The 12,737-nt window shown below is 37.5% G+C and overlaps 1 protein-coding gene across 2 annotated transcripts in view; it reads right to left on the minus strand.

The window, feature by feature from the left end:
- The window catches only part of ttc17 (tetratricopeptide repeat domain 17), a 62,638-nt gene that overhangs the window by 14,090 nt on the left and 35,811 nt on the right, over positions 1-12,737 (minus strand). For both annotated transcript variants that reach the window (XM_055649372.1, XM_055649373.1), the window contains 4 exons: positions 12,506-12,730; positions 11,165-11,351; positions 5,987-6,151; positions 827-1,080 (listed from right to left, as the gene is read on the minus strand). In XM_055649372.1, the coding sequence (XP_055505347.1) occupies positions 827-1,080; positions 5,987-6,151; positions 11,165-11,351; positions 12,506-12,730 (831 nt within the window). The remainder of the gene's footprint in view (positions 1-826; positions 1,081-5,986; positions 6,152-11,164; positions 11,352-12,505; positions 12,731-12,737) is intronic.

The following is a 12,737-nucleotide window of genomic DNA, read 5'->3' on the forward strand; positions in this document are numbered from 1 at the left end:
CTCAATGGCTCAATAAGTTCATCCAAGTTGTAGTTGAGCATTGCCCATGATGTGGTATCAGCATGATTGTAATAGAGCAAACTCGAGTTATTTGATCTCATCGAGAGATCAAGTAACTCAACAAAAATGGAAGTTTAAATGTGTGATCAAAACCTAAGTATGTACTCCAAAAAGTCTTATCTTTAATTCAACTCAATACTGGTGTTCAAATTTTAGCTGGTTATCAACAAAATTTGAGGGAGGAATCAACTCAACAAACAGATTTTGGAGCCTCATCTTTATGTGCAACTATAAGTCTGGGATTTTCAAGCTGGATTGATATATCTCAATAACTATTTTCATGGAGAATGAAAAAGTTGCAAATTTTAAAATAACTATGCAGGTTCAAATTTAAGAAAAGGTTCAAAATTTATGAGATCTTTGGTTGGTTACTTCTCAATCATTAAATGGATTTAAAAAATAGACAGGCTGATATGAAGCCTTTCATTACAGCAGGGTATCTCAATTACAGATGGATGGAAAATTCAAAACCATGATTGTGAAATTTTAACATACATTTTGCACAAATAATATTTGTTTTCAGAAAGTGCAAACATATTTAACCCATATCCAGAATTTCCAGCTGATAAACTAAATTGGAATCATAGTAACCAAATGCAGGTAGTAGAATTACACAAATATGCCTTGCAAAAACTACTGTTGATAAATTTAAATTACTTAATGATTATGGAAAATACAACCAAGTGATACAAATAAAAAATACCCAGTCTATTCCGCTGACAATAACAGGGAGCAATGTCACGACAACAAAAGTTTCCTTTCTTACCCATTCAACCTCATCATCGTTATCTTCACAATCTCCAAAGCAGGATCCAGGCACTCCATCCTGAACACTTTTCTTTAAAACCCGAATACCCTGTAGATCAACTCGATGACCTTTAGCTTCAAATACGCCTTCAAAAGCTCCAAGAAGGTCTTTTTCTGAGGGCCAGGTATTCTCAAAAGCTTCGTCTGCAGCAGATGGATTTTCATCGGACTCCAAATGTTGTAAAATTTCTCGTTCATCAGTGCTGTTGAGTTCTGCCATGATTATAGTTATAAACAGTAATATATTAATATCAAAGGTCAAGAGAGCTAATGATTACTTCAAACGCAAAAGGTCTTGTCTGAACCATGTGCCCAATAATAAATGGCTCTCACTGGGATCCATGAGATGGCCATGAACCTTGGAAGCACAAAGACACTGTAGATATGAGCTGGTTTGCATGATCGAGAGGGTCAAATGCATTACTTTTTCTCAGTTCAGAGCGATGATGCAGATTGTAAAGGGAGGTAGTACCACAGACGATGACTAAAAAAAATTGCTGAAGGAACTCAGCAGGTTGATCTGCATCTGTGTGCGAGGGGGGTAGGAGGGAGTAAGGAACTCCTACAGATGCTACCACATCTGCTGAATTAAGTCTTAGAAACATAGTGTGGGAACAAGCCTTTCGGCCCAACCGCCCAAGCCAACCAACATGCTCTATCCACACTAGTCCCACCTGCCTTGCGTTTGCCATATATCTCTCGAAAACTATCCTATCCATACACCTGTCCAAATGTTTCTTAAACGTTGTGATAGTGCCTGCCTCAACTACCTCCTCCAGCACCTCGTTCCATATAAATACCACCCTGTGTGTAAAAAAAGTTCCCCTTAAATCTTTTCCCTCCTCACCATAAAAAAAAGTTCCACCAGCTGTTTGTTTATTGTTCCAGGATCAACAGTCTATATTTTAATACAGGAAAGGAATCTATTTAAAATGCTATGGGGTCCAGGAAGGGAAGGTGTGGGGTCAGTCGTTCTGCCAATATATTTTGAGAGAGCATGAAATACTTTCTTGGATAAGGTTGAAGACAGGATGAGAAAAGGTAGGAATAAAAACAAGATGATGTAGCATTCAGGACTGGAGCAAAGGGGACCATGAGGGTAGTCATCCAGTACACCAAGGGAAGGATATTGAACAACTGATAATAATAGTGTTCAGAAACCTATGTGGAGGTGAGCGAGTGGAGTTCAAAATTCTGGTTGGTTGGCTGTCATGGAGAAAATGAGATGAGTGGGTACGGTTAGATTGTTGTTACGTTAAGATTCCAGGATTATTTGGTTAAAGGAAACCAAGAAAGCAAATACAGGAGTAGGCCATCAGGACCTTCAAGCTTGCCCCACCTTTTAATCAAATCATGGCTAATTTATGTTGACCTCAATTCTTCTTCTGTGCCATTTAGTTTAGTTTCTCCATATCTCTCCATTCGTTGATTTAACAAATATTTCTCCATCTCTAAATACTTCTAATGAACCAGTCTAACTGAATTCCATAGATTTCCCACTCTCTATATGATAAGACATTTCTATGTACAAAGGTTTAAATGACTGGCCCCCAGACTTCGTGGTATGGTGCCTTTGTTTGAGAAACACCCATGCGTGGAAAAAATCCCATTCCTGTCAAGCCCCTTTACATTACATGTTTGAATAAATTCAGCCGCAACTCCTCTGAACTCCACGAAATACAGGCCCAAATTATTTTGTCATTGTATGCAAAGGATGTGCAACAAAATACTAAACATGACTACTTTAATTTACATGACATTGCTGTGTCCCAAACATTATGGTGCCGTGAAATGGAGGGACTACGTATAAACACAGCTGTAATTTCAACATGGTGAAATCAAAATTTATAAAAATGGCCTTTATTAAAATCTGACAATGTGCACTTTAACCACATGTGATTTCTTTTCTATTACAAATCTCAGATTGTGGAGTACAAAGGCAAATAAATATATTATGGGTCCTTGTCCCAAACATTATGTAGGGCACTGTACGTGCTTCAAAATTATAGTTTCCTTATCACAGCTTTGGAAACCTTACATACAGCTCCTTCCTTTACGTCATTAATGTAAATACTAAATAATTGTAGGAAGGGAACTACAGGCTCACAGTACTCCACGAGTTACCTCTTTCCAGTCTAAAAATGTCCCATTTATTCCAATTCTGTTTTCTCCAAGACAATCAATACAATCTAACAAACTCCCTCCAAAGATTCAAATCCCTGGACATACACATCTATGATGATCTGCCCTAAGCCCAGCACATTGATGTAATTACAAAAAAAGCTTACTAACACCTCTGCTTCCTCAGAAGTTTAAGAAGATTTGGCATGTTACCGAATACCCATGTACAGTGGAGAGCATACTGACGTACCATGGCCTGGTTTTGTAATTCAAACCATCAAAAATGAAGGAGGCCGCAGAAAGTGGTGGACATTACCTTGTCCACCACAGGTATTGAGCTCCCCATCAAAGGGATCTACAGGAAGCACTGCCTCAAAATGGCAGATAATATCAAAGACCCATATCACCCTCACCCATAGTTCCAATCAGGAAGAAGGTATAGGAGACTGCAAACCATTAACTACAGCTTCAAGAATAACTTCTTCCCATCAATCATCACACTCATAAACCATCCCGACACAACTCTTTCTTAGAACAGAACTACTATAGACTTTGCTAAGGTTGTACTATGTACGTTGGCTTGCATTGTCATTATTTGGTTTACTTGATTATATATTTATTCAATGTTGCTGCTGCAGTTAATATGTCTATAAATAAGCAGCAAAGAAGAATTGTATGGTTAGGGTCCCGCTACAAATGACAATTAAACGCTCTCAACTCTCTTGAATCCATGTACATCTTCCTATGTGGCACCTTGTCAAACATCTCTTGGAAATCTAAATGCACCACATCTACAGGTTCTCTTCTATTTACTCTCCCTGCTACATCCTCAAATTTATTAAACATGATTTAACTTTCATGAACCCATATTGACTATGTTTAATTATTTTCAGCTTTCCGAAATGATTAGCTATTTCCTCTTTACTTATTGACTCTACTATCTAGCCAATCATAGCTGTTAAACTAGACAGGACTCAACAGGTTTCCAGCCAGATCGAGCAATAGAGTTCACAGTTGCCACAACAAGAATTGTAAGAACATAAAAATAAAAGGTTGTGCAGTCAAACATACTCATTTGTTCAGTGCTAATCTCACCAAATGGCATTATGTACAAGAGGGGTTGAATAGACTACTACTGTTACTGGAACAAATAAAGTATAAGTTTGATAGAAATGGAATTGAACACTTAAAAATAACCCATCAAACAGGTTCAGGATTTTGCATGTATCCAATTCTGTTGCCAAGAATAGCATATTAATATTGGTAATGTCCCTTAGATATTTAAAAAAAAGTTTGACTTAGTCACTTAGACAGGAACAATATCCTGTACAAACAAAATCTACATAGCATCACCACATCATTAATATAGCAACTCTAAAGGCATTCTTCTCAAATATAGTCAATGTTAATGACATCTACATTTGAGTTTTAATTTCAGACGGTTAAAATGTCCAGATTTATCATATGGCTTTCACATGAAAAGCTAATTTTTGTCAACCTTGCTCGAAATTCTATCACCTGCTACACCATGGAGAAAATATCCACGGTTAAGAAATAGCACGGTCAGATGCATTGACCCAGTGAGTTTCTATCTATACCAGAAGATCTCTAGGACCTAACCATATTTGGTGATTTTAGGTCTAACAAGACAGCCTAGATGTGGTTTCATTTGATTGAAAGATATAGCATGGAATAGGCCTTTTAGTCCATCAATGATCAATTCACATTAGTTCTATGTTATCCCACTTTTGAGTCCATTCCACATACACACAAGGAGCAATTTGCATTAGCCAATTAACCTACAAACATGCACCTTTTTGGAAACACGCACTGATAGCACCCAAGGTGAAGATTGAACCTGGGTCTCTGGCTGTGTGCCAACCAGCTCCATCATTGTGCCACTGTGCTGTACTTATTTAAGATCTTCCTAATAATACTCAGAAAACTAAGTTGGAGTACTTAACTGACAGAATACTAAGCGCAACGTTCACCAAAAATGAAAAAGTACAGGTAAAAACCATCAAACATTTTCAGGTTTATCTTTTTGGTCCAGGTGTATTGTTAAGGTTAGTATATCTAATGGTGAATTATAATCAAAATGTGTCATCATCTTACACTGATATTTAGTGAACTAGAACTGAGATGGTTAAACATGAGGTTTATTTTTTTTAATTCAGTTTGGGAAGAATGGCTCTGATTATTGCCTGTAAAGAAACCCCGATTTATACAATAACTCTTAATTTTATTACAGTGACATACATGAGTTGTGACTCTTACCAAATATAACTAAAAGTGGGTTCATGCTGCCATTGAGTGTAAAATCAAAGCAATGTAATGGCATTAAATTATTTCTGTATGTTTGAATGCAATGGAATTACCCGTCCTGAATGTCGAAGAACTTGCAAAGCCAGGATTGGACTCATAAGCCACCTGAGTCCATAAAACAGAACATAAAAACAACAGAACGTAGACCATCATCCTCGACCTCGAGGGATAGCCACGACGACATTAATCTAATTTACTACATATCAAATACCAGAGGGCATATTTTTAAGGAGAGGGACAAAGTTGAAAGGAAATGTGTGGGGCAAGTTTTTTTTTTAAAAGGAGGATGGCGCGTACCTGCAATACATTGCCAGGTGTGGTGTGGAGACAGATACGATTCTGGTATTTAAAAGACTTTTGGACAGGCACATGGATATGCACGAAATGGAGGGGTATGGATTATGTGCAGGCAGACAAAAATTGAATGCAATGTTCTCTATTCATTTGAGGATTATTTTGCTGCTTTCTTTCATTATGTACATTCCTGATCTGAATGTTATTTTAAGATAGTCATTTGAGCCAAATGACATCAGAGTGCACTGCAAAATTTTAATTAATACACAAATATGACTTTTGGGTTTAATAAGCCTGCACATGAAAATGTATGTTCAACGTAAAAAATAATGTTATCATATCCATCAGATAAACTGGGTATACTAGTAAAGGAATTCACTTTTAACATCAGATGGTGAAGAATCCACAGATGAGTCTCCAGGTGATTTAGAAAGTTCTTTGATGACTCTTTCCTCTGAGGACTTGACTATTCCCTCTGGATCAGCATAATACTTCTGATGCTCATGAGTTAATACATCCTTCTGACTGCTGTAACAATGGCTTTCTAGGAATAAAGACAAAAAAAATGACGTATATTTTGTATTACATTTGGAAAATAAATGTCAATATTACTTACAAAAATGTTTAAAACCATTGGCACTTAATTTTGAAATAAATTATTCATTATGTTATACAGTTTTGAGTAAATCAGTTAACTGCAAGATGTAGAAATTCTTCACCACTTAGAAAGACACGAGTAGAAGACCAAAGAACGGTTTTCTCTTTCATGGTGAAGTTGTGAGAAAACACTAAGTAAGAGTGAAGAGTGATCATAACATGGTAGAATTTCATAGGTAGTTTGACATACCAAACTTAAAGGCATGCAAGTAGGAATTAATAGTATTCTGTGAAAACAGATTAAGTAAGGTAATGAGGAAGCAGAGAAAGATGTTTAAGGAGATACTTCATAGTTCCTAACACAGATATGGTATATTGAGAGAGACTTGACAAAAAGAGGTATCCATCCATACTAAAGAAGTTAAGAATGGTGTCAAATTGAAAAAAAAGGCATACAATGTTATGAAAATTAGCGATAGAAGATTTTTAAAACCAGAACCAAATGCTGAAAAATCCATAAAAGGTGAAAAGTAGAATACGGGTAATTTAGTAAGAAATATAATAATCAGTAAGAGTATTAAAAAGGAAAGTAGCCAAGTTAAATGTTCTTATAGATTACGTAGAAACTAGATGCAGGAGGAGGCCATTTGGCCCTTCGAGCCAGCACCGCCATTCATTGTGATCATGGCTGATCGTCCCCTGTCAATAACCCATGCCTGCCTTCTCCCCATATCCCTTGACTCTACTAGCCCCTAGAGCTCTATCTAACTCTCTCTTAAATCCATCCAGTGACTTGGCCTCCACTGCCCTCTGTGGCAGGGAATTCCATAAATTCACAATCTGGGTGAAAACGTTTTTTCTCACCTCAGTCTTAAATGACCTCCCCTTTATTCTAAGACTGTGGCCCCTGGTTCTGGACGCCCAACATTGGGAACATTTTTCCTGCATCTAGCTTGTCCAGTCCTTTTATAATTTTATATGTTTCTATAAGATTCCCCCCTCATCCTAAACTCCAGTGAATACAAGCCTAGTCTTTTCAATCTTTCCTCATATGACGGTCCCGCCATCCCAGGGATCCATCTCGTGAAACTACACTGCACTGCCTCAATCACAAGGATGTCCGTCCTCAAATTAGGAGACCAAAGCTGTACACAATACTCCAGATGTGGTCTCACCAGAGCCCTATACAACTGCAGAAGAACCTCTTTACTCCTATACTGAAATCCTCTTGTTATGAAGGCCAACATTCCATTAGCTTTTTCTTCACTGCCTGCTGGTGTACACATGAAACTTGAAGTACAAAGTCATAAACAATAGTTAATTATTCATCATGGTGGAAACGAAAAGATATAATTACAAGATTATGCTGTAATGTGCTACAGGTCAAAAATAGTTCCATAGGTCTTATGGAAGTAATCTCCCTGCTCCTTCATAAAAAGTAGTCTATTATACAAAATGTTATAAATTGATTGAAAGTGTTACCAATATTAAAAAACTAAAATGAATCTTAAATAAAGACCAGAGGTTTGAAATAAACAGCAAAATACAACAGAAGTATAACAATTCCCCTCAGGTAACTTCTTAAAAAATTCAATGAACATTCTACTTGAACCTATTTGTCATTTAATAAGACCATGACTAATCCGATTTGAACTTTATTGCCACATACTTGTATCATTTGGCTCCTTATTATTTGCTTATCAAGAATCCATTTAAACGTCTATCTTAAAAATATTCAAAGCCTGCTTCCCTTGACCTTTGAGAAAGAGTTCCCAAGGCTCGACTTCTGAAAAATATAATAGCCTCATCTCTGCCTTAAATGGTGACCGTTCATTTATAATTAGTGACCCCTTGTTCCATACACTTTTTTAACCTTTCACTCTCTCAAGAGGATACGTATATTCTCTTCACATCCACCTTGTCAAGACCCTCAGGACTTTGTGTTTTAATTAAGTCTCTTTGCACTCTTCTGAATGTCCTACCAAGTCCAATGCTGTTCATTACAGGTATTCTAATACATTTATCTGATGAGTGAGTCTAACACATTTACATCCTCCCTTTCCACATAAGGGGAAAAATACTGTACATGGTTCTCCACTGCTCACCAATGAAGTATAATCCCCCAATCTTAGCATTCAATTCATCTTTCAATAAACAGCAATATTCTGATGCATGCCTTTTGAAAACTATGTACGAGGACACCAAGATCTCTAGATATCGTAAAGCTCTACAATATCCCACACGATGTAGATATATTTTCTTTATCCCCCCCCCCACCCCCAAAAAACATAGTGGTGCAGCAGTAGAGTTGCTGCCTTACAGCGCCAGACACCCGGGTTCGATCCTGACTACGGGTGCTGTCTGTATGGAGTTTGTATGTACTCTCTGTAACTGCGTGGGTTTTCTCTGGGTGCTTCAATTTCCTCCCACATTGCAGGTTAATTGGCCTCTGTAAACTGGCCTGAGGCTGAAGGATAGAACTAGTTTAGTTTAGATTTAGAGATACAGCGCGGAAACAGGCCCTTCGGCCCACCAGGTCCACGCTGACCAGCAATCCCCGCATATCAACACTATCCTACAACCACTAGGGACAATTTTCACATTTAACAAGCCAATTAACCTACAAACCTGTACATCTTTGGAGTGTGGGAGGAAACCGAAAATCTTGGGAGAAAATTCATGCAGGTCACAAAGAGAATGTACAAACTCCGAACAGACAGCACCTGTAGTCGGGATCGAACCCGGGTCTCTGGAGCTGCATGCGCTGTAAGGCAGTAACTCTACTGCTGCGCCACCGTGCCGCCCTAGTGTATGGGTAATCGCTAGTCAGTGTTCACTCAGTGGGCTAAGGGGCCAGTTTCCACTCTGTATCTTTAAATTAAGAAGACAAAGTAATTTGCCCATACTATAACTGATCAACCAGATCTCTATCATTCGCTAGCCTATCAATATTCCTTTGTAGTTTTATTATGTTCACAATTTCCGTTCGCAAACGGAATCAAGGGATATGGGAAGAAAGCAGGAACGGGGTACTGATTTCGGATGAATGGCGGTGCTGGCTCTAAGGGCCGAATGGCCTATTCCAGCACCTATTTTCTATGTTTCTATGTTCCCTCATATCTGTCTTATCAGCAAATTTGGCAACAACACCTTTGGTTCCTTCATCCAAGTCAGTTGATAAATTGCAGAAAGTTGAGGTCACACACCCATTGCCGTAACTACTTGTTGCAACTTGCCAACTAGAATATGATTCATTTATGCTTACTCTTGGTTTCTTGACTGTCAGCCAATTCCTATCCATGTAATTTGATACCTTCTAAATCAACAGGTTTTATATTCTGCAATAATCTGTGATTAAATGCCTTCTGGAAGTCTTAGAATAGCATATCGAAGGTTCTAAGGAGTGGACTTGAACAAATAACTGATTCAAAACCTAGGATATATAAATTGTCTTTATATACAATTGATGCAGTTGAGTTGTACCTTTAAGATGTTGCCTGGGCTAATTGATCATCTCTATGACACAACTAATGCCCTCATGTCTCATTCTGGAGCATAATCTAGGCCAATTTATTTACAATGTATTGAGAGAGTATTGTATTATCTATAATACTGTATTTTCAATAGATATTAAATTGAAAAAACTATATGGAAAAATATTTTTAGTTCATTAGGCAAAAAAGAAACCCTGCAATAATTGTTCAATGGAAAATCAAACAGGGATTCCCATGAAAGCCAATAATAGTGTTTTGTGATTTCAGCCCTGTGGACTTCCAATGGTAGAACTATATCTTAAATTTAATATTGCTGTCATTTCAAACGTACGTGGAACAGCTGATTTTGAGTACATTAGCTTGGGCAATAGGTTTTCCACCATTACTCATCAATATTTCTCCCTCACTCTCTGTAACCATGAGCAGATACCTGGCCTCGTGTCTTCCCCTGTCTAGCTACGATCAGTTAAATTAATAAAGTATCAACCAAAAATAGAAACTCTAACCTAATGTTTCATTCACTCAATGCAGTATTAAGAGGGACACAAGGAACAGTTTTTATGATTGGATGAGTCAGAATACAGAGGCGGCCAATTTCAAAACTTGGTTCAGAGATACAGGATGTATACAGGTCCTTTGGCCCACAAAAGTCCATGCAAACCATTGATCACCCATTCACACTAACTCCATGTTATCCCACATTTTCCATTGGTAGGTTGCAAACAAATGGCAAGTATACCAGTCAATACAAGTGCACAATTAATGCATTTCTTTCATTCTTTCCTTTTACATCAATGCTCGACATAGATTTTCTTTTTGTAAATATTCTCTTTCATGAATAAATGTGATGAGGCAGAGCTGTAATCTGAACTGCATGCCAATTAATTGACAAGAGGAAGACCGTTAATAGATAGACGTGCTGCGGTATAGTTAAATAAAGTTGTTAAGATACTTGCAAAGTGATAGGGGCTTCAAATTAACATATTGAAAATAACAGGCAGCATTGTACCATTTTATATCATTCTAATCATTTTCGACTCACACGTTGCACATTCATACTAGGCAAACATCATGAATTATAATAAATAGTTATCAAAGTACTTCGCAGACACATCCAATCACATTATAAGAATTCATCATACAGTGCATGAGAAATACAGTAACTAATTTAAAATTTAACGCACAAAAATGCCTTTGGACTAATACTCTTTTCATTATAGTACTGAGAAACCATCTTCCTCAGATTGTGTGAATCAATTCAAAATCACTAAGTTTTCGTGTAAATTCAGTCTTTACAGAATTTGACACAATTGAAATTTCCACTTCTATGTAGGCAGATTTGATTAACAAGATTTCAGTAGGACATCATATGGTGCCTTAACCTGCTGCACATTGGGTACATAATAATTTTGTTGGAATGATTCTACATGTCCTCTAACCTTCAAGACTCGTATATCTTTGCTTACCTGCACATTTCGAAGATGTAATGTTGTATAGAAAAGGATAGAACTGTAGGCAACGGATTAACTTCAGGTTGTTGTCGCAATCAGGGCATCTAGTTGTTCTTTCCATTGCTGTTCTGAATGCCTGAAGAGCAGCACTAACATTCTTCAGGGCTAGGTAGGCATTTCCCAAGCTTAATAAGGTGAGTGGCTGTAGGTGAGGAAGTGTGTGTGTGATTGGAGAAGTGGGGAGGAAGGGGGTGCGGGAGAAAGGAAGAAAAAAAAAATTGTTGTTGATGGTACCACAATTTTAAAAAGATGCAAATTTTGGCAGAAACTGTAATCTCAAAAGCTGAAGCAAACACCTGACAACAGATATTTATCACCACCATCGCATTACTCCACCCCCCCCCCCCAAAAAAAGCTCCATAGATCAGTGCGCAAATAGCATTGGTGTATAAATCTTCTCCCACTTCTTTATATTTAGGAATGCTCTTTTATTTGATTGAAAATTATTACCTTCTTCAAGAAAGTAAGGTCACCAATGATTAAAATTGCCATGTTTTGTAATCATATTTTTTTCCATTATTAAGGTACTGCAATATTTTAGAATTTTATTAATTTCAAAGAGCAGCCCTGACCAATATTTATCCATCATCACATCACAAAAACAGTTTTTGATCAACATCACTATCTGTGGAAACTGACTACTGCATTTCCTGCACCACATGTGTAAAGCCCATTTAAAATGAAGACCCCAGGTCGTGTAATGCAATATTTTCTTTCATTCACCTATTTGCCTTTATCACCCAAAGGTCTTCTTCCCATCTTAATCCCAAAATCTCATTGATTGAAAAGGTACACTTAGGGCTCTCCCCCTCCCCCCCCATCCCTCAAAGATTCTTAGTCTCACAAGTCCATAAACAATCTCTTGAACCAAAATTAATTATGCTCCAAAGAATGTGGAAGGGTCTATAGGTGTGTACAGGTGTGAGTATTTATTGCAACAAGATTTGGTCTTTACAGCCTCTGTACCAGACATTTCAGGAGCAAATCAAAACTTATCCCATTACCTACGTTCAACAGGTCAACCAGTGGACACTTGGTGCTATTATGAAGTATGAAGCCACTTCCCTAAAATTATTACTGCAATGTAACTTGACATGTATTGTGCAGAACTAATATTCACAAGGCATAATAACGTTAAGATTATATATTTTAAGATCATCTTTTGCAGATCTACTGTTGCATGACAATTTTTAAGATATTGAATCAAATCCTTTGCAATATATAGAGAATGCACACAACCTTTCACCATTTACTGGTTGAATGCAGCATAAATAATTGATTTCATGTCTAACTCACCTCTGTGCTGTTAATAGTAAGTGCTTTTTGCAAAAGAACAGCAGCGTCCTGATGTAGGTGAATATGAATGAGTAGGTTAGCCAGGTTGACCAGTGGAATGTCCATGTAATGTTCAGGAACCACATTTAGTGCTCTTTTCAAACAGGCAAGAGCAGAGGTTGTGTTCCCAACTGCTCGCCAATAAAGTCCTGCTTCATTCAACAGTAACCACATTGGAGCAATTTGCTAGAAA

This window comes from Leucoraja erinacea, chromosome 18 (genome assembly GCF_028641065.1).
Source record: "Leucoraja erinacea ecotype New England chromosome 18, Leri_hhj_1, whole genome shotgun sequence".
Taxonomy (NCBI): domain Eukaryota; kingdom Metazoa; phylum Chordata; class Chondrichthyes; order Rajiformes; family Rajidae; genus Leucoraja; species Leucoraja erinaceus.